Source organism: Anser anser, assembly GCF_964211835.1.
Source record: "Anser anser genome assembly, chromosome: 22".
NCBI classification, from domain to species: domain Eukaryota; kingdom Metazoa; phylum Chordata; class Aves; order Anseriformes; family Anatidae; genus Anser; species Anser anser.
Window position 1 is genome coordinate 4284486 of NC_139743.1, and position 22783 is coordinate 4307268.

The following is a 22783-nucleotide window of genomic DNA, read 5'->3' on the forward strand; positions in this document are numbered from 1 at the left end:
CTGGGGACGCAGGGAGCAAGTGGCGACCATTTGGCACATGCACTGCGATGACTGTGGCTGTTTCTTTTTATCAAGTGGCTCCCAGAAGCTGTCCCTCGGTGGAGAGCGAGGCAGCATACGCAGCACTCAAGGTAACCCATCCCACTGTCCTTAAGATGGGACAGATTATTACTCATCCTAAATCTTCTGTTGCAAATTAAGCTGATTTCTTCTCGTCCTTTCTACAAGACACAGCAAACACCTGATTACTGTCCTTTTTATAACTTATGCTATCATGCCTTCCCGTTTTCTGCTTTCTCTAAATTTAACTCCAGCCTTTCCTAACAGATCACGCTTTCTTTGTCCTTTATTATTCCTGTTTCCCACTCTGGACTGCCCGCTGTTTTTAATTCTCCAGGTAAGAGCTAACCAGCACGGAGTAAGGCAGAACTATGCTTTTGTCTTATCCGCTAACTTTAGTTAACACATCTCAGCTTCTTTTTCCCCACACATCATACTGACTATAGCCAGTGCTCTGCTTTGTAAGTAGCACACAATCCCCCTTGCTAAGCTTAGTGTTTTTCTCCCCCCTTTTTTTATTTTTTTTAATTGATCTTGATTTCATGTCAGTCCTCCATCTGATTGAGATGACAGTGAATTTTCAATGTACATTACCGATAGCATCTGCAACCCTGCATAGCTTGCTGACACTTGAAAATTAACTGTATTCTCTAATGTCATCCTTCTAAATCATTCAGGATAATATGGAATAGGCCAGGTTAGAAGCAGATCCCTTTAGGATGCCAGCTAAACTGAACTTTCAGGAAAAGTGAGAATAATTCCTTTGATTGACTTTTTAGCTGATTCATATAGCCCCTACTTGCTGACTGTTCTTATCTATACATATATATCATGCACAACACCGGCAGTTACCTTATATCAAGGTATACCCCACCTATCATTTTTCTATATCTATTAAGTTTGCTACTCCAATCAAAGTGTTTGTTTGTTTTTATGGACTGCTGCTTTTGAAGTGATTAAGAAATTTGGTACAGAATCTCCACAGGATGAGAGTTGGACAGATCGATCTCTGATTCTTTGTCCTCATTTTTCCAGCTATTCACCCTGATAATGTAAGAGACTCTGGTCTTTCCTAGTACTGCCTTCATCAGGTTTTCAAAGACAATTCAAAGAAAAATCTAGAGGTTTTTTAGATTAGCAAAATTGAATTTTCTACATGTTCTACGCTGAATTTCATATGCCTTAAATACATCTATTACCTATTCAATCTTGTATTTTTCTATTATGATCCAGGTACCTACATCTATGCTGTTTCAAGGCAGTTTCATTTTAAGTGAAAAGTCAAAAATAACCTTTCCTGGGTAAAGATGATTCATCCCTGAATACCTCAGCCACATCTGCATTATTTGTTGTTCTCCATTTCAGCTTCTAGATAATAGCAGAGCAACAAGGTAAACTGAATACTAGTTTTTCATCACTTACAATTTCTGGATTCTGAAGGTACTCACAGCAAGCTCAGAAATGCAAGAGAATCACCGTCGAAAATCCCCATGACTTCAAGAGAGTCAGAACTTTGCCTCAGATGCTTCCACAATTTCTAGAAAATCCATTTATATTCTGTTACTGATCTGTCATCTTAGACCTTCTTGGTAATTTACTAAGGCACTGCAGCTTAAACAACAGGGGGAGAAGCTTAAAGAAAACGTAGTTACCAGCTGAGCTTTGCTGATCAGATTTGGCAGCTTTAAAGCCAATTAATTTTCAGTTCAAACCTCCTTCAGTAAAACTGGAAAGCGGATAGTGATGGGAGAGGTGCCAGGAGGACTCCATATGAAGCTCATTCCTCAGAGACAAAATGAACTTTTAGCTTCATTTCAGAAGATGAGAGTAAGAAAACTTTGTTTTTTCTCCCAATAAATACTGAAATACCCCAGAGAAACAATAAGCGCAGAAACATCACTATCAATGTAGGCAAACAGGAAAACACCAAAATTATATTTTGTAATGGTTTAGAAGAAGATAAACCATGTATGAGTATTCCCATATAAACAGATATTGAATGGCACACGGGAGGGCAAAAAACCTTGTTTATATTTTTAAAGTAATTATAAAAGAATCCCTTTTAAACAGGAAGAGAATTATATACAAAAGCAAGCAGTAAGTGGCTATTTCCACTGCTGAAATATTTCAGCTTCAAAAGAGAAGAGAGATTTCTTTTGAATGGATACATCAAGCTTCCTGAATTTACCATTTCAAGCTAGAACTCTATAAAACTACATATTTTATTTATTTTACTTGGTTAGTGGTTCTTTTTATATATTCTTACATAGATTTGTGCAGCAAAAAACAAGTTTTGTTGCTCATAGCAATTCAGTAATTAGTTTTAAAAACGTCAGTTTCAAAATCATACAAAGCTTTGAATGACTGCCTTTTAATAAGCATAGTCACACTGTTCACAAGTTCACCTAGTCTACTGTAGCCATGCCTAGCGAATTTACTTTTAATGTCTCTTCAGACTCTAAAATCCTTTTACTACGACAGAAATCCCACCACAAATTATACCACATTACAAACAAGCAGTGTAACTTAATGAAAACCAATTGTAGAAGTCACCGTAGAAAAAGCAAGTCATCTTTGAGAGAGGTACATTGAATTTAACTGCACTTGAATGTCAGATTTAAGCAGTTCTCCATTCTAAGAGGTGCAGATTGACTAGTTTTATTGGATTTTATGAAGTTTTTAAATGGAGCAGACCACTACAAGAGTAACAGTACATATCTGTGCTCTTTTGAACCCCTAAGGGAACAAACTTGCACTATGTGATCCAACGGGACTTTTGAGTTGTGCATCTTATTAATACTTGATACTAGAGCTTTACAGCTTATATATATTAGCCATGTAAACTAAATCTAATGATCTGAATCCAGCTGATCTAAAAAAGTTGCACAATTTTCCTAAGCACAAACAGATAAAACGCAGCAAGCCTCTTTTGAATTTGACAAAACAGACAGATATTTAACAGTCATGAAAGTTGCAATAATTTTATTTAAATGCTTATATAAAAGTTACTTCAGGTAGATTTTCAAATTCAAACACTTCACAGATGACAATTTTAAACTCCACCTTTAATAATTTTTGTTTAGATAATCAATTATTCTAGAGACACCGAGTACAATATTCTAGAAAATTTACCTTCCAAAAACTTATTTTTTTCTCCCACTTTCTTGCATTTAAACAGAATTGCAGAGACCGATTACAAAACTACCAGTCTAGTAAAATATGATGTATACTAGTGGTGAGATTTTTAAAAGTCTTTAGATGCTAAATATGCAGATAGTCATCTTATGGGATTTTAAGAAATTCCTAAGCGTGTAAGGTGCTTACATGCATAGGCACTTCGAAAATCCTACTAAGTCCATATCTGCATCTTTAGATACCTTGGAAAATCTCTTCCTAGGTGTCCAGTTTCTCTCATTTGTTTTAATTTGATTATTAGTATTAGCTTGACAGACATCACATTCAATCGGGACTTGTATCTACCTTCCTTTCCGCCTTTTAAGTCCGAAAAGATTTAAAGAGAAAATTAACACACAGCACTAAGAGAAAGAGATATTTATCTATCTTATGCTAGCAACAGGATTATCTAGCACTTTTCTTTATTACACTGGCCTCACAATTAGTACAAATAATGCTTTATATATTTTATGTTTCATCTTTTAACTGAATGAAAAGACAAATTGCTCAAAACCTCTATAATCACCCTTAAATAAACTGGATATACAGCAAACAGTATTGATGTATCAAAATAATAACAGTAATAAAAGAACTGTGTAATTCAAGATAGAGGTAACATTATCTTTCATTTATTGATATTACCAGCAAAGTTTTGATTATACGCTTTTATGATTATATTAAAATGGCCTTTTTTCATTTGAAAAGCTGTAGGTATTGAAATATATATTCAAATTAAGACTTTATACTTCTTTATACATTTCCCAAAGTAATACTCTTAATAGAACTCTCCTGTTTCTAAGCTGATCTCTTCAATCTATTTATGCTCAGAGACAAAAATAAAAATAAAATTTCAGATACATTCTACTACAATTTTAGCATCAAAATTTAGTTTTCTAAGAATGGAAGTACAGGGACAGCCTACACAATGGGTCAACAAGAAAAGATGTTCTAATCTGTAGAATCCCTTGGAGTGGTAGGATTTAAAAGGGATATTTAGTGCTATGTTTACTGTCACTACCCTATATATTGCATATGCTTACTTATTTAAAAAATAAGATGCTGTTTAAATTGTTGAAAGTTTCCTGAATTAGAAATACTTACAGAAGATATTTATGAAACATTCATCATCACATTCACCATGGTTTTTACAAAGGTTTTGCTCTGTATTTCTGCAGTCTAACAGACTCCATTCAGCTTTGCAGAGTATTTGCAATCACAGTGAATCTCTGTTTCAGACTCTCCCTTTTCTGTTTTAAGTGGTTTTCTAGGGTCCTTGCTTCTTTCAAGATTCCATCAAGTTCTTGGACATAAGAAGCATCCATTGCTGCTCTCTCACTTAATTGAAAACAAAACAAAATAAAAACGACCCACAACTGATGTTAAAATCAATACTATAGCCAGTAACTTTCTCACTACTCACAACTGCTTTTATGCTTTACTTAAGTGTGCTGTCTACCAATAATCAGTTTCTGACCAATTTATTTCTCTGTTCTCTATTGTAACAGAGAAAAGCACTTTTATTTCAAGATCTATGGTTTATAATTTTCAGCATTTGTTTTTAAATACAGCCACCGTAATCAATCATACCAAGAAAAGTTAGAAAGAAGTGCTGTATAAATAGGACAAAGTTAACTTGCCTTAAAATGTGGGCATATTTTGATAACAAGTTCTTAATTTCTTTGTTCATCTCTGTTAAAAGGAAAAAGTAATTTTATTTTAACAGTTGAATGAATCTTCATCTCAACATCCCATTAATTAATTCAGTAGTTACTTTCAGTATATTTAATACATCACCATTTAAAACCTCTTCCAGTGGTTCAGGTTTGTAGAGGGACTGTGATCCCTCAGAAAAAGACACGTCTGTTTTGTCAGTGGAGGACAACTGAGGATTCTCTGTAGCTTCATTCTAGTAAATCAAATAAATAAATAAATAAATAAAAATACAGATTCTAGGACTTGAAATGTGCTCAGCACAAATCAAATTTAATTGAAAATAGCAAAAAGTTTCAAAAAGATCTCAATCATTTTCACAGAAAGCCAAGTGCTGGCACCTGTGCCAACACCCTCTGTTAGGAGCAGGCACGGCATGACCGCACTAGGGGAGTGGCTGGGAAATGCTAAGATTTTTGCCTCTATCAGTAAAAGCTGGTGCACTTCAGCAGTTCACTCAGGGGCCCTGCATAACCATGTTGCAGTGCACACCCCATTTTGTTGATCTTAAAAGAGTCGGAGAAGTCTTGCAGGCTCCTCACAGAAGTCATCCTTGTTCCCCTGTCAGCAGAGAGGACAGAGCACCTTGTGTGAGGGACCGCGGAGAGCCATGGGGCTCTCTGCCCCTCTCTGTGACAGGAACTCGCAGCAACACCAGAGCAGCAGCCGCAACGTGCCGCGCTCCACTGAATCATAGAATGAACTGGGTTGGAAGGGACCTCAGATATCATCTAGTTCCAACCACCCTGCCATTTTCAGGGACACCGCCCACTAGATCAGGTTGCCCCGGGCCTCATCCAGCCTGGCCTTGAACACCTCCAGGGATAGGGCATCCACAACCCCTCTGGGCAACCTGTTCCAGTGCCTCACCACCCTCTGAGTGAAGAATTTCCTCCTAACATGTAATCTAAATCTCCCCTCTTTGAGTTTAAAACCATTCCCCCTCATCCTGTCATTATCTGATTGAGCAAAGAGTAGCTCTTCATCTTTTTTTAAGCCCCCTTTAAGTACTGAAAAGCTGCAACGAGGTCACCCGGGAGCCTTCTCTTCTGTAGGCTGAACATCCCCATTTCCAGTGAGCTCATCCCCCACTGGGGCTGCAAGGGAGAGACCCTTCCTCACACAGAATTGCTCACCTCCATCTCTTTTTTACGCTTACTTCTATTTTCATCAGATTTTTGTGTGTTGCTTGTCATTGTTACCTGATTAGAAGGAAAAAAAAAAAAAAAGTACAACGTTCAGATTTTGCGAGCAGTTACTGGGCGTGACTGGGAAATAAACCTGCACAGACACCTGACAAATGCGTGACCAACACCACTGCGACCACTTTACAAACAGCACCCCGACTACAGCCCTGAGAGGGCTCCGCGTCCCGGGGCGGGCAGCGGGGGCTTCGTCAGGGAGTTGCCGCCCCCCCCCCCCGCCCCCGAGCTCCCCTCAGGGCGGCTCAGGGGCCTGGCGGCCGTTGGCGGCCCTTAACGGCCGTCGCGAAATGGCGGCGGCTGAGAGGAGGAGAAGGGGGGCTGGCTCCTCAGGCGAGAAGAAGCCGTGCCACCGGCTCAGGTGGCCGAGGGAGGGGTGTCACAGCCCGGCCACACGCCTGGGTTATCCCCTGGGCTCACCTGTAGGCACCGGGTGGTTGTGCCAGGCACTGGGACGGTGCTGGCTTTGTCTGTCACAGGTGGCATGGCAGTCTGAAGCAGGGGCCGCTTGCGGGTGACTAGGCCAGATGGACCCACTTCAAAAATTTGGAAGAACCCGCAAACGCGTAAATCTGAGCGATTACATCAGACTTATAAGACTAGACTACTTCCAAGACAAACGAGTCTTTTCTAGAAAATGGAAAGAAACATTGCATTTTCCTTACACTGTAGGTAAACTATGCACGGTTTCATTAGGAAGCGTCTGAGTCAGATGGTGCTGTGAGGTGGCTGGTTTACAGCAGCAAGAGGCTGGCCACCACGATCCGGGAAATCTTCTTCAGCATTACACCTCATGTTCTTAGCCCAAAATGTTCAACACCATTCTGCTACTGCCTTCCTAAAGCTCAGGTCAATGAGCTACAACCAAGAAAATAGTCACAAAATGTGAAGTTACGTTGGAGTACAGGGGACTTTTCATACATCTTTCGTTTCTGGTTAAGAGAACAGATCTTAACCTTACACGTTTTATCCATATATCCTCTGAAAGTCAGAACTCGGGGTAAGAAGTGAAACTGCTGAAAGAACAAGAACTAAGCACTTCCTCAAAATAGAAGCAATATTCAATTCACTGTCATGGCCCACTTTGTGAAACTCTCCGAAAATGTTGAAGAATGCTATCTAACATTATAAAATAGATACAAAATAAATATGTTAATTAAATATTAAGTTGTCATTAATATATTAACATTTCTATTAACAGACCACCTGACTTAAAATAAGTGAACTATGTGTTTTTGGTTTTTTTAACCACTTTCAGTATCTTATGGATGTGACAGTCTATGGAAAGAGGTCAGACAAAAAAAAAAAAGAAAGAAAAGAAATCTAAGCAATTACTATAAAAGTAGTTCCAGTTCCCTTAAAATTAGAGATATTAAAATAGCAGGAGAAATGAAAGCTTAAAATAAAAACGATTGTTATGAGTTAGACCCTAGTCCTTAAAAATACATATATGTAAAGACTAAGAGGAAAAAAAACTCCAATTTGCTAAATGACCTAACTGAATTTTTACAATCTGAAAGGTTGAAACAAAAGACCAATTTTGGTTAATACAAAATTAACAATATTGACTGACTGGCACCGTTTTTTTGGTGCTTTTGCACAACCTTCTGTACCAAGTACAATATTATTTAGTGTTTCACTAGTGATCTGCATGTAAATTTAAACTTAATAATGAAAAAATGCAAAAGAATAAATAATGATTACAACATTAATTTTATATATACGTTAATGAAACAAAAAGTTAGGTATCTGGGAAAGAGAGGCACAAGCAGTATCACCCAAATGGGGGGCTTTCCTGAAAAAAAGCTCTGGTTTCTGAATCATTAAAAATCAGTTAAAAGTCAATAGAAGGAAGACGAGATTCGTGAGTATTATTTTAAGCCAAAAGAAAATTATTCAGAGGTAGATACTTAAAGAACTGAAACTTTTTATTTTCATTGAAAGAAACCAAGAGTCAATTTGATCGTACTTTATAACTTCAGAGGAAGGAACTATCTGTTACATAATAGCTATCGGGAAAACGTACAGGAACCAACAATCAGAAGCAGAAATCAGTTATATTTTAAAAGACGTGTGTGTATTACTGCAAGAACCAACCATTCAAGCAGAGTACCAAGAGAAATGATAGATTTACAGCTGTTATATATTGAAATAATCTAGATCTAATTGTTTAAATCAAATCTGGAGATCTCTTTGGTATGGGTTAAGGTGAACAACACACACTGTGAATGCCTTATAACAAAACAAGAAAATGGAAGAGGATAATATAATATTGCTCTCTGATTTGAATTTAGTGTAATTGAGTGCCTATAAATATTTACAGTTATTATCGGAAAGCAGTAGCTACCAAAAAATTATTTTTATCTGCCTGAAACATGAAGTTTTACTCTGTGGAAAGTATATTCTAGTGACTAGGCAAAGAAAAATTTTGCCTCCGGAGAAATACGCTGCAACACCTGCATTCCTCTGCTTTTCATAATTTATTCTAAATCAATTGCACTGGTTCCTTTCAACAGTTTCAAAGAAGCAATACATTTCTGCAGCTAGCACGCGGGTTTCGCCTCAGCGTGTTTGTGAGGTACGCTGCTCCCTGTGAGCGGAGCAGACAAGATCCGTCGTTATTAGTAAAATGGACAGTACTTATATTTCAGGATTATTAGCTCAAAAGGAACATTGAAAGATCCCCCTTTGGCCTCAGAAACATCTCCCTCGGTTTAGGGTATAGCCAGGAACACGTCGCCTACAGACGGGTGCAGCTGCCCCGCTAACAGACGGGCACGGGGACAGGGGAACAACGACATCGCTTGCCTTGCGGTCTGCTCTACCGCTTCGCTTTATTTTTCCTTCCCACAGCCCAGTACTAAAACTTGTATTGAATTCTACAAACTATGCAAAACGCTGGCGAATTATTCAATCCCGGCTTCGTTTTCCTGCCTCTACGTCCTGTCGCCGCGCGGTGCTTGCCGCTGTAGGTACCGCAGCTCCCGCCGCGCTGCGCACCCCCCCGCCGCCCCCAGGGCAGCCGCACCCCCTGCGAAACAGCCCGGCTGCGGCTGGGCCAGCTGGAAGAGCCCTTCCAGCCAGCACCAATTTATTTATTTGCGATTAACAAGCCCTTGCGAAGCAATTTACGTGCTGGTGCAAATGAGGAGCTACTGATTCACCTGTTTTTAACTATCAGCTGTATGTTTCTGGCTTTCCTTTTCCCTTAAGGATGGGAATATTTCTCCCCTGCCAATATTTCTCCCCTGTAGTTACACATCTACGGGGGGTGATCGGAGGGAGGACTCAGCAGACAGCTGCGATGTATTTCTTGCTGCTGCTTTACTAAAGAGCCCGAGGCATGCAGCATGCCTTAGGTCCGAGACTGGTTTCCCCACAGCAGTCAGCGTTTTAGGGGCAAGTGTGCGGAGGGGGAAGGAAGGGCTGCGTGCTGCCGGCATCGTGCCTGGGGAGCCTGGGGAGGGCAACTTGCTGCCGTGGGAACGAGCCCTCCTCTGACAGCATCGGCGTGAGGTGGAGGGACGAGAGAGAGAGACAGAGAGAGAGAGAGAGAGAAAAAAAAAAAAAAGTTTCCTTCGTAACCTCGAATTTGCGTGATTGGCTTTCTTCTTAGGGGAAGTGCCACCCCTACATGCCGACGCGCACAAACGCCCCGGGAACGGAGCCCCCCGCCCTAAAATCCCCTCCCGCTGTCACCAGGAGCCTCGGGACGGAGCGCGGCCAGCCCCGAGCCCCGGCAGCGCTCCCGGCTCTGCTCCAGCCCCCCGCGGACACGCCTGGACCCGGGGGTCGAGGGCTCGGCTCCCCTGGGGGTCCCGCAGCCCCTCCGCACGGCTCCCCCGCAGCCAGCACCGAGGTAAGGGCGCTGCCGCCCGGGGAAGGGGCGGTGGGTGCCTCGTGGGAGTGGGGCACCCCGAGATCCGGGGGATGGCTGCTGTCCTCCTGATCCCTCCTGCCCCTGCCCCTCCTGCCCCTGCCCCTCCTGCCCCTGCTCCTTCTGCCCCTGCCCCTCCTGCCCCTGCCCCTGCCCCTCCTGCCCCTGCCTCTGCTCCCCTCGGCCGTGCTGGGTGAGCAGGGATCCGACCTGCACCCTCCGCTCGGCAGGGAGTCCCCGTGCTGGGTTTACCCGCCAAAACGAGGGCCATCTTTAGTCCTTTATCCATAAATCCCGCTTACGCTTTCCCCACTGCTTTAGGATAATAGTCCTTGACTTCTTGGCTCGCTTGGCTACGTGAGGCTCGTGCTGGCTGGTGGCGTGGTATTTCGTTTCAAAGGCTTGGTTGTGCGTGTGTGGAAAGGAGGATGCAGTCCTCTGCCATGAACCTGGCTGTCTCTTCCACCCCGACCAGCTAGCACTATATAGGCTACAAAAATGAGGGGAAGAATGGCTCCCAAATACATTCCTTAACGTGCTTTTTGTGGAGGGACAAGGAAGTCACCGTGATTCCTCCCCACCAATCCCTAAGGCTGACTAAGTTGCTCAAGTATATTTGCTTTATAATTTTGTTTCTAAGTTGCGAAAAGGAGCCTTGGAAGTAAGCCAGATGCTCTGACTGCACAATAAAACGTTGGTGCAAGAGCCGGTTCTTCCCATTGTTTGCCCAGGTTTAATGCTACATTTGTCACTCCGGCAGCTAGAACAAGGGAAAAAATGCCTGGACGGGAACTGGTAGGTTTGAATGGAGCCCTTCATGTTCCAGGCTACTTAGAAAAACCATGTGCATTCTGTGCACTCTGCTGTGACTCTCTTCTCCCCTGCATAGTGCACAGCGAGACACGCAGCTCCAGCTGAAGACTTGCAGACGCTGGGCTCCTGACGGTTAGAGGCTGTGCTGCTGAACGTCACTGTGCATGTTGCTGGGTGCAGCTGGCCAAACATTGGGCGCCTATCACAAAGCCAAGCAAATCAGATCTTGCAGATAGCAAAGGGAGCCGCTTATTTTCTGAAAGCGAAAAAGCCTTTTAGTAAATCTCTTGCTCATTTTCCTAAGATGCAGACCAAAACGAAACAGGAAGGAAAGTGGCAACCTGCATTTCACAAAATTCAGTGGCATAGAAGAGGACATTTTAAAACTATACTGCCAGAGAAGTGAAAGGATGTCGTATCTTCCTCTGCTGTCTATAACCTCTTTTTAACCTTTCCTTTAAGGGTAGTAGATGCTGTTTTAATTTTGAAGAGGATATTATCTTTATTTATTTATTTATTTAAATAAATGCATTCTAGCGTTTATTTCTTAGAATTATTGCTTCCAATAGCCCTAGAATAGAGCAGAAGAATTTCTGAAATGCTTGACTTTACAGTCCCAATCAGGTGACTCCAGGTCACACTTATTTTCGATTTTTTTCTCCTGGTGCACTGCTGGAATTAAGACATGGAAGTGTCTGTGCTCTGTGAAGCAATACAGTCTGTTTAGGTGTATCTCTTTTCTGTCAGCACAGTTGGAAACTTTTAGATAGAAGAAAAGGGGTGAGTGCAGTCATAGGTAAGTGTGGAAGGGGTAGAGCAAATTTATGACCATCGCCGTGCTGTTTTACGCACTAACGGCTCTCAGTCACTCTGTCAAAAAGTTAAAGAACATAACGTCTGGCTGGCTGTTACTGGCAGGAGGTCAAGGACAAGAACAAAGCAAAAACGAATTATTTTTCTGGAGTTCCTGGAGGGGGTTGTGTCTTGACAGTGCAAGCCCGAAGTGTGCAGAACAGGGAGCGGAACCTCCCAGGTGCAGAAGCTGGCTGGACTTTAATGATTAGTTCAGGTTTTTGGTGAATGACAGGTGTTTTTTTCTGAATGCAAGCATACCTTTTCGTCTTCACTTTGCTCTGTGTCAGTCTTAAAAGAGAATAGCTGTGCAATCAAGCTCAGAATTTGGCCTTGGTAAAAATCAGGTTAAAATGCCATAAGTACATCTGCACTACTGCAAAATAGAATGCATCTCTGCTTCTCTAGGCACCTGTACAAGTCCAGCTCAAGATGCACTTAAATAGCTAATTTCAGCAAAAAGTTTAGACTCTTTGGGCTGTCTTTATAGCTAATGGAAAGATACAGGCTGTTCTAGGGGGCAGTCGAAGCAGGAATAAGTTTTGGGCATTCTGCAAGTTCTTGGTCACCATTCAAAGTCATTTCCTTACTGAAAAATGAGAAATAGGAAAAGAAACGGCCACATGACAGCAAGAAAATTTTTGCAGGCCAAAGAGAACAGGACTAATTTAATGAAATATGTTTATGGAGCTACTTAATTAGCATTCCCACAGAAACAGAAAATGAGTTCTTATAACGTTATATATATGGAACTATTATTTATTTAGTGAAATGTACTCTGGACCAGATTTTTTTGTGTAACATCACATAAGTCAATGGAAAGTTTTATAAAATAAAAGAACTTTCAGGATGCTGTACGTAATTCTAAATAATGGCAAAAGGCAACAGAGAAGGAGACCAAATGTCCTTCAAAAACTATTTTTCCAGACGCTGTCACTAATGTGGTACTGTGCACTAGGGGCAAACTCGCCCAAGAACTCCCTCACCGCACAAAGTAAGCATTGTTCTTAACCCTGAGTTCTGTCCATGTGTTTTTTGGCAGGGTGAAGATGAGCTGTGAACTGATGGTTGTGTGTGCAGTACAGCTTGGAGAAAACCTCTGCCTCTATTTTGCTGGTAATGATTACCCCCTGCTTAAAGAGACACGGTGTTTCTGGTACCTGCACAGAAGATCAAAGATGCTAAGCAATTCAATCCTTTCCTTGGGCAGGCATCCCTGCTTCTGTGGGCCTGTTTGTAACCCCCCCATACCACCTAAGCAATCCTCAAAGCTCGTACCACTCCCACCCCTTTAGTAGAATTATTGTTCTTAGATTATGCAGCCAGGCTGCTCAGTGCAAAAAGTATCTGAGTTTGTAACGGCTGTCCCAGTGTAGTAACAAACAGGTCAGTACCATACTGTTGCTGAACACCGTAAGCTTTCACTGATTTTCTCTGTTTGAACACCGATGAAAAACAACTCCTTTATCACTCTGCTTTCAAGTAATTTTCCCCTAAGCCTCAGCTTGAAGTATTGTAGCCAAAGTATCTGAGCCAGTGAAATCGTTACTGCTTCATATAAAATATTCCGGTAAAGGAAACTTGGAAGGATTTTCGGCGTGTGGGTGGAATTGGAATAACTGAATAACTTCCAGCCTTACAGTCCGAAAATGGCCTCTTCTTTGGAAGCAATCTGAAATGAAATTGCTCACTTGGAACAAAGGTGCTGATGAATGCAGAATTTTGCATGCCATTTATTACTTGAATGTAGGTTTAAACTGAATTAACCCGAAAACATTTTGCATGCTTCTTGGTTTGGTGGTACCTTCACTTCTCAAACGACAGTTGGCCTCACCATTCTGTTGAGCTTGTTATGCTCACAAATGAAACACTATGAAGCGAGAACAGCTCAGTTTGGTGGGTTAGGGATACTGGGGAGTACAGTTGGAAATGCACAGGTGACTGACTGGCTGAAGGTTTTCCAGTCTTAAAGTACAAAATCAGTTAGAAATCGGTTTATTCTGTAGGGCAGAGATTGACTTTTCTTTTTTTTTTTCTTTTTTTTTTTAATTGCTCACTTGGAACCAAGACGATGATGGTAAGCTGAAAGCTCATCATTTATTACTTCATAATCAATTGTATCTAAACTAACCTGCTCAGGTGTACTAACACTCAGAAGCTTTGTGTGCCTGAGAACAAGTTTTCAAACTGATTAATGACTACTCTAAAAAAGAGAGCTACAGCTCACTTCTTTCTACAGTTGATGTTGCTTTATTTCTCCTGAAGGAACAAGACAGTGCTTCCCTAACACAGGGAGCTTTTCGTGCAATTATACTGTTGGGCAGAAGAGAGAACTGTCGCTTCTGTACTTGCATTAACAGAATTTGTAGCTTCTCTCACTTGTTCTCCAGACTCCTTGTATTTTGGGAAATCCTTCTATCGTGCCTGGATCGCTGAGGTAGAGGTGGAAAGAACGAGACAGCTTCTGCTCCGTTTGAGATTGCTATTCTAAGAATTTACTGTGCATGCTATCTTTAATTTTGCATGCTATCTTAAATTAAACCTGTAGTGACCTGTTAAGATCTAAGCAGATTAGTTTATTCCCCTTTGCTTAATATTTATGCAGAGCTGGAATGTGATGCCTTCTCTAAGGAAAAAACCCTCCATCGCTTCCTTCGGAATGTAAATAGCCAGGTGCTTGTGGTCCAGCCAGATCTAAACCTGGCAGCTTTTGAAGATGTAACAGATCAGGAGATGAAATCTGGTACGCTATTTTTCATGTCTTACAACCATTGTACTGTTTCTTTATTCTAGATGGGCTTTTGTTCTTAGTAATCACTGAGTCTAAATAGTGAAACCGAGAGTAAAGACTTAGATTTCATCTATAAGAATAAAATTCAGATAAGAGAGGTATGACATACTTATGGCTAAGTTTTTGCAGCTCTCTTCTAAGCAGGCTATTAATAGTTTCAAAACATCTATATTTAGGCAGCGGAATGAACTTCTACATGCACTGTTACAAAACTACCACCCCTTCAGCAGGGATGCCTGTTGCGTTCAGCGTCCAGGTAGAAGATAAAAGCTACTACATGTGTTGTGAGGAAGAACATGGGAAAATGATAGTTCGATTTAGGGTACGTATCTGCTTTTCATACCCTATGTGTATGTGAGTGGTAGGCAACATTAAGCATTGAAACATACGTGAGCTGACACAAAACAGCTCGAGTCTTGTGCTAGGACTGACCCCGTTCCCTTTTTTCCTCAGGAAGGAGAAGTTCCCAAAGACATTCCTGGTGAAAGCAACATCATCTTCTTCAAAAAGACATTTACATCTTACAGCTCCAAGGCATTTAAGTTTGAATACTCACTAGAACGAGGGATGTTCCTGGCCTTTGAGGAAGAAGACTCCTTAAGAAAATTAATTTTAAAGAAACTGCCAAGAGAAGATGAGGTAGATGAAACCACAAAGATAACTTTAACAAGTCATAACGAAAGGCACAACCTGTGATCACTTAAACAGTCTTAAAACAAAATTTGGCTTTTTAAAGAAAACTCTAATTCATTCTTCATCTAAAGCAAAACAGGTTGATAAGTTTGAATAAGGCAATACAAAAATGAGCATCTTACAAAAGGAAAATAAATGCATGTTATTGGGGAAAAGAAGAAATATGCCAGTAAGACAGAAGCAAAGAGAATTACACAATGAACAAAAATATGCGTGCCTCTATGGTCTTGTATAGTTTCATCCCTAAAGTCTTCAGAGCTTGTTGATCAAACAGCTTGTGAGGTAGGTGTCTCATATGTGAAGCAGACCTACTATGGGGACAGAGAGAAAGCTTAAAAAAAATAAGAATAGATAACAAACAACCCCCGTGTTTATTACACAGACCAGGAACCTGGCCAAATAAACATGTTGTCTTTTTGAACTATGATCATGTCCCGAGTGTCTTCACTGATTTCAGTTACACGGTGGCATTCTCACTTTCAACTGAAGTAGAAACAGCAGACTGTTTCTACTGGAAACTCACCAGAGTCTTTGATTAGAAAACTGGTAACCTGCGCAATTCAAGTTCTAATAAAGCCGTTTGTCTTCAGAGGGCCCACTAAGAAAATAAAAGGGGGGTTAAAATTTAATAGTAAATTGTAGATTATTGATCATACACATTTGTACATCTAACATGCTATTAACAACAAAGGCAGATGTGGTTCCACATGGAACCTTACTCTGAGTATACAAGGCAGCACATGTTGGGGGTGAGCTGTGAACTCTATTTCACGGTGGCAGTTCAGCAAACACAGGAATTTGATGAAAATAAGATTAGTGTAATATACTTTGGACATTCACTCTTGAGGAAATTGATGACACATTATTCTCATCTTCTGTGTATGAGACAGGCATTGTTCCTCTTCTGAGCCAACTGGAGGCAGTGATTACCTGAACATGGGTGGCAGCTGGGTCCTCGGTCATCACCTTGCCAGGCAGAAGAGGGTATAACTGTTATTTACCATGCAGGCAGAAGTAATCAGAGAAAACAGGAAGGCTTCTGTCATGAAACAGGAAAATTCTCAAGCTTGCAGAAGGGAGAAGACACTAATTTTGGTATAAAAACTAAAGTCAGTGTCTTTAAAAAAGTATAGAAGGTGGAGACATGGAAGTGCTGTGCTAACCCTGCCTACCAGCTTTCATGCTATGCTGCCCCCAAGGTTTCATCTCTCTAGCTGCTACGGGAGTACCTGAGGCAATCAGACTCGGAGAAAGCTGTGCTTTTTACCTTTCCATTCTGGCCTCAAAAACTCAGCGAGCTGGTCTCAGAGCTGCTAACCCCTACAATAGCTGGTCTGGGCTACTCCGTTCCCAAAACTCTGATACAACTCATTTCTCACACGAGGTATCTTAAGCAAATACCACATACAGATGCAGCGTATGTTCAGTCTCAAAAGAGAAAATGTCCACCACTTTCTATAACTGCTCAGATTCTACAGAACTATCCAACAATGGATTCAACAAAAGATTCAAAAATCAAGTCAGGAAATCTTGTCAAATTCAGCAGTTTACCGATTCTGTTTATTGCATAACCACACTGATGGTAACACAATTCTGTTCCTCTTACTATTAATAGTACCGCAAAAGTACCATCAGAACGTGGAAACAACCACTCCTTACTATTACGGCAGTCTGAGAAGAAAGTTAAAAACCGTCGTCTCATTTTTTCCCCTGAAATGCTCTGGAACCTAAAGATATGGAAAAGAATGCTGGCTCAGTCTCAAGTCAAGCCATGACATACGGGGTATACATTCCTTCCCTTTTCAATCACACTGGAAAAAGTGTGGCTGTGTTTATTTAGAAAACAAAAAATGCTGCAGCTGATCATACGGGTTGCAGGGAAACTCTGAAAGCCATATACTATTTATGTCTCCTCAAATTAATCTGCAGAAGTCTAAGTCAGTTATTGCTTTATTTTATTATGGAAATGACTCTTCTATAAAGTCAAGAGTATGTCACCCCTTTAGGAAAAAGGACAATACATATTCATAAAAATATTTATTTTATAACATCTAAATGACATAAAGCAGAGCTATAGCAACATGAATAAGTATTTGAATGTGACTTTAGAAAAAAAGATCTGGAGAGAAAAATAGCAGTATTAAAAATTATTCAGAAACACATGCAATTTCTGTAAATTCTTTATTGTATGGATTAAGAAAAAAGTATTCCCTTTTCTACATCAACTCTCAGGATCAAAAGAATGACAGGGAGTGCCTCACATACAGTTCAGTTGTGATGTCAGAAATAACAGTTCAATTTCCAAGTTTGCTTTACAAAACAGGAGACTGTATTTTAGAAAACAACTCATGGAAAGTTGCCATTACAAGGGAAGTTATCTTCAGCTTACTTTCCATCTTTGATGTACTTAATTACTCCAAATTTGCAGTGCAGCTTAAATCAACACACTCTCACCTGGACATTATCCACTTTGTATCTTCTACTTCCTTTCTAAGATTTTTAATGCTCTTGCAATAAATCACAAGCATGATGAACTGGCTGCAGTATGTACATACTACGGACTCTTGGTTTTTCATTTCTCGTCTCAAACACGTCAGTAAAAATATGGTAAAGCAAAGGCAGCAATGAACAATCGTGTTTGTCAGGGACCCGTCACATCTCAGAGGCTCCACAGCATGGCAACAGCCTTGCAGATACCGACGTCGTTATAGTTAAAGTAGCAGAGGCCAGCGAAGGTCACGGCTGACAGAATGTACAGACCTGTATTGGCCACTTTAATGGGTGTCTCTCCATGGACGTAGTCAGTTATAACCTGTCCAAGACCCCTAAAGAATGAGAGCAACAAGCTGAAATCAGGAAAGAGCATGCCTCACGAAAATCCACCTGGTTTATGCAAGCGTTCTACTGTGGCTGCACTGCTAAAATGGCTCAAACCTGTCAGGTTTTCCACCACCTATCATCAACCACTATTACCAAAGGTCTAGTTCCCACTCAAAAAGCAGATGCATGTAGTGAAAATATATAAAAACATTTCACATGTTCTGTTAAAATACAGATATACTGGCTCGGAGTTTACTTAACAATACTGAGGAAAGAAGGTGCTGGGCACAGCTCTTCCAAACAATAGGTATCTGCCTCCAGCTAACCTGATTTTGAAGGACTGAACAAAACAGACCAAAGGGCATTTCTTGCCCAAACTCTGTGACTAACCCTTGTCACAAATGCACAAAAGACGCAAGGATGTGTATTGAGATTAGAAAATAGAGATTAGCATACTCTGTTTTTTTTCCTACATCTGTCAGACTTTACTTGAACTCTGTGGTCCAGATTTAAACCATTCAGCAACAGGAAGACAGAGGACTCTTATCACCCTGCTGCGGTAGTTCTCTTCCCAGAAGCAGTTGTATTTACTTTCTGTGATGACAGATGGCAACTTGGTGAAAAAGAGAAGCACACTTAATGCAACAATCTTCTTCCTAGAATTTCGCCTTGGTCTAATGTGAAGAAGCTGAAGGACCTGTCTCCCACAAGTTAAGCCACGCTGGTGGCCTGGCAAGTTTCAAAGTCCTGCAGCAGATTCTACCCCAAGAGAACAGAGCTCAGCTTCACTCAGATGGGACTCTGATACCTTCATGATGTCAAATGTGAGAAAAGGGGTGCAAAGAAGCCCTAGATACACGGAAGAGGAGCAGAAAGCAGAAGCTATCTGAAAGGCAACTAATTCTTGAATTATCACTGAATGGTGGAGTAAGGTCAGAAGTGCAAGCACCTGCACCATGGACTGCTCTAAGAACAGACAAGGCATACCCAGCATGGGATTCACAGGCTGTCCTTCAGCTGGAGTGGTGATAAAGGACCTTCAATAGATCTTCACTTTGCATAGCAAAATAAACTTGAGTCATGCTAAGAATTCTCAGGAAAATAACTGTGTGACTTGACCACAAACTAATTAAACCACACAAAGCCCTCAAGAGAAAAGACAAGTGGCCCTGAGAACAAGGAAGGGAATTACTGGGAAGCAGCTGGCCTGTGGTAGACACATGACCTAGTTCAAAACAGAGCAGCTTCACTGGGCAGAGAAATATTTATCACACGCCAGTGAAAACAGTACAAGATGGCCCCAGGTGTCTTGACAAAGTGTAATGATATTTTAGAACAAGATTTCTGATAGAAAAACACAGCAGAAGGTGAAAGAAATCCCTTCAAAAATATATTAAAAACTCCTCTGTAGTTTCTGATCAGCTATTAGAGGATTTATCTGATCTGTCAGGCAATCAACTAAACTTTTAAGGCAAGCAAATCATCTTTTTTCTTTAAAAGATATTCTAGCATTGAACACATATGAAAGCACTAGAGAACTTCTCTGTGTAGGATTTAGATTTTTGCGTCCACACTTTGCAAAAATAAGAGTTTAGTACTGGAACAACTTCCCAGCTTAAAAAGGGAACAACACAAGCAAGATGTGGGGGAGGGATTCTCTCTGCTGAAAGCTACTGCAGAGCTACACAAAAGCAGCAAGATATTTTTCTCACAGGGGAATCCCCATGCCGCTTACAAATGATTCCCAGTACGAAAAATCCTGACGCTGGATAAGACACTCACTGATGAATCAAAGCTGTGTGCATCAACACTAAGCGTCACTCCAGGAACTCATTTCGACACATCGGCCTGCAACAGCCTGTCCCACTGCCTGGAACTTGGCCACATGTTCACATTCAGCGCGGCACTGAAATGCACGGGCCCAGCAAGCAGAGAAGTGCTCCAAAGCAGGCAGGATTTGCTTTACCTGTTTTATATTTGAAAGAGCTCCATCAACCAAGTTCAAGGACAGCCACATTTCTGATGAATTCTGTGCTAGATTGGAGAGCTTTGGGAAGAAGCTGCCAGAAAGTGCAAGAATCCCTGCTGCGACTTCCTAAGGGCAAAACTGAGATTTAAGAAACCTGCCACCTCTAAGTCCATTGAAGTTGCCTTACCCCTGCCACAAGGAACTGCAGAGCAGTGTCACCTCAAGAATGTAACTGCTGCCAGTTGGGCCAACCACGCAGCTGGATCCACTCCTAGACTCGTAAAGGACAGAAGGCCAGGCCAGCCTACTCACATGAAAGAGCAAAGCAGAACTGCACTTCAGAACGTAAGCGAGCACCTGTTCTGCAAGAATCAAGAAAATAATGACTAAGGTCTCAGCTTCTTCACTGCAGTGTTCGTTACGAACTCTTCATTAGGCAGAATCTCATCACCGTTACGATGGACAAAGCAGCCCACGGCACAGAACCTTAGAAGAAGAAGTTGTTTTATGTAGATCTGCTCTGTTCCTGTTCCCTCTGTTCATAAAACATCAGTTCTTCTACAAGACAAAACCATCCAAGATTCTACACAGCTAGTACCAAGGCAGTTCTCCAAGGCAGGACTTCGGGTTTCGTATTGTGCAGGAGAACACCAGAGAATGTTGAGTTTACAGACTGCTTAGTAGCAACGTGTGTCCTGCCTTCTGACGTACAGAACATTGTGAGAGAGAAAGACCAAGGTACAACGAGACTTGTTAAAGATCATGACAGCCACCAGAACTCAGAGAGCTTGCTGGCACTTTCCAGGTGCTCTATACTCCTCAGGAAGAAGTCTGTGGACTTACTGCCATGTGTTGCCTTAAGACCTCAGGCTCAGAACCGTCCTGACCATCAGAGTTCACTGACAATTTTGAGGAACCTACTGAGCTTACCAGTGGCCGTGGAGAGTGAGGGCTGCAGCCAGTGAATAGTCCACGGCTGGTCCAGGGCAGAGGTAGGCTGCGGGGAGGAGGCCCAGCAAGAGGACACTGACAGCTCGCTCGCCTGTCCAGTGCAAGGACGCAGCCTTGGAGCCGCCTGCAAGGAGAAGGACTGTGAGTGCAACATTCCTGCTCAGAGTGCTGCAGCCTCACACACGCCTCCTCCCATCGATGCCACCCAAGGACCTGTTTTTTCCAACCAGACTACTACGCTTCCGTCTGAGCAAGACGTCTCTGAATTACTGGAAGAGAAAATATATCTACTTTACAGTGCCTAGAAGGTTTATTTTAAATACTCCTCTTTGCTGCCACTGAGGAAGAGCAGTGTCTTTAAATTAAAAGGAGCAGAAGCTCAACGGGTGAGGTCAGAACAAACACAGGTCCTCACGACCCGAGTCACAGAGTAAAATTCTGGGATCATCGCAGTGGTGTGTGACCCAGAAGCAGCCTGGAGGCCAAAGGGCTTCAGTCCTCCACTGATGCTCAGCTGGGTACAATGCAGACTGTGTAACAGGTGACTCTAGGCACGGACACGCTGGGTAGGAAGCCCTGTGACTAACTCTTGCTTTCTAGAAGCGTGCGGATACTGTTAAGGAGGGGGAAAAAATCAGTTCTGGAGGAAGCCAAAACTCTAATTTCATAAGCGATACCCTGAACCAGAATGATCAGCACCAGCCCAAGCAAAAAAACATCCGGAATTGACTGAGTGTAATTACCTTCAGAAATCAATACCCTCAGGCTGCTTGCCTCACACATGCATATTCAAAACAGAAGCCAAATGTTTTTGCTCCTTCTTGCAAATAAAAACGAACTGGACAGCAAAGTGACAGGATAAAGAAAGGAAAGAACCTGCAGTAAAACACGGGAGGGATCTGGGGTGTGGACTAATAAACCGCCCTAGGGAACCCCATGGCCAAGGACGCTCCGCAGCAGGCGCACGAAGCGTGTCTAGTCTGAAAGCCTGAGCGAGAAGGAAGGAAGCCGTCTAGCCGTGGTTAAGGCACTGCTTTCCCCAACGTTTCTCCACCCTTCGCACTCCCAAGTCGCGCTGTAACGGCAGCACGGCAGCCTCGGCCTCGCCGCGCTTCTCAGCGCCGTGCCGCGGGCGGAGCGGGGCAGCCTCGGCGGGGCCACGCGGAAACACTCCCCCTGCCTCCCGCTGCCGGCCTTAAATCTTCCACCCTTGCTATCCACCGCTAGGTAACCGTGCCGGGGGCGTCAAGAGGCGTTCAGCACGGTAACACCCGCGTTAAGACCTCAGGGAGCGGCTTTGCCGCTCCGACACCGCCCGCAGCGCCCCGCGGCCGCTCTGTCGGGCAGCAGCAGGGGGCTGGGAGCGGGGCACCCCCGGGCGGACACACGGACGGACACACGGACAGACACACGGACACGCGGACACCACCGCGCCGGGACGTACCGTGCCCCTGCTGGCCGTGGCTCCCCCGGGCCGGAGCGGCGGCTGAGGCGAGGGCCGGCAGCACCCCCGGGCGGCGGAGGAGGAGGCTCCTGGCGAGGAGAGCTGCGGAGAGACGGGGGGGGTGTGTGTGTGTGGGGGGGCGGCGGTCAGGGCCGGGACAGGCCGGGGACAAGGGGACAAGGGGACAAGGACAGGGCCGTGCCGTGCCACTCACCCGCCCGGGCTCCGCGGGACCCCCCCAGCCCAGCCCTCAGCAGCGCCGCCGCCGCCATCTTCCCTCTCGCAGCCCAAGGACACCGGAACGGGAAGGAGCGGAAGGGGAGCGGCCCCCGCTGTTCCGCCGCCGCCCTCCGCGGCCTCCCTCAGCGGCGGTGCGGAGCTCCCCGGGGCCCGGCCCCGCTCGGCGGGGGCTCGGCGGGCACCCGCA

The 22783-nt window shown here is 43.0% G+C and overlaps 2 protein-coding genes and 1 long non-coding RNA gene across 8 annotated transcripts; 1 reads left to right on the forward strand and 2 right to left on the reverse strand.

Annotated features, from left to right (window-relative positions):
- Positions 1–7: 7 nt before the first annotated feature.
- Positions 8–15599, forward strand: IL18 (interleukin 18). 6 transcript variants are annotated; one of them, XM_083808629.1, is made up of 6 exons: positions 8–131; positions 9763–10005; positions 12731–12804; positions 14294–14431; positions 14656–14801; positions 14933–15599. In XM_083808629.1, exons 3-6 carry the CDS (start codon positions 12738–12740, stop codon positions 15173–15175), a joined length of 594 nt encoding a protein of 197 aa, XP_083664755.1. In that variant the 5' UTR covers positions 8–131; positions 9763–10005; positions 12731–12737; the 3' UTR covers positions 15176–15599. The 6 variants fall into 6 exon arrangements, with proteins under 6 accessions (XP_083664755.1, XP_083664756.1, XP_083664754.1 ...); XM_083808630.1 differs by lacking the exon at positions 8–131 and adding an exon at positions 9313–9329; XM_083808628.1 differs by lacking the exon at positions 8–131 and adding an exon at positions 9362–9505.
- On the reverse strand, positions 15355–16121 carry LOC310885363. The gene is made up of 3 exons (XR_014574745.1): positions 16103–16121; positions 15696–15770; positions 15355–15483 (listed from the first exon to the last, which is right to left on the reverse strand). It is a non-coding gene; the product is annotated as an uncharacterized lncRNA (long non-coding RNA).
- Positions 16122–17339: 1218 nt separating this feature from the next.
- Positions 17340–22725, reverse strand: SDHD (succinate dehydrogenase complex subunit D). Its single transcript, XM_083808635.1, has 4 exons — positions 22571–22725; positions 22357–22458; positions 20892–21036; positions 17340–17997 (listed from the first exon to the last, which is right to left on the reverse strand). Exons 1-4 carry the CDS (start codon positions 22626–22628, stop codon positions 17832–17834), a joined length of 471 nt encoding a protein of 156 aa, XP_083664761.1. The 5' UTR covers positions 22629–22725; the 3' UTR covers positions 17340–17831.
- Positions 22726–22783: the final 58 nt, after the last annotated feature.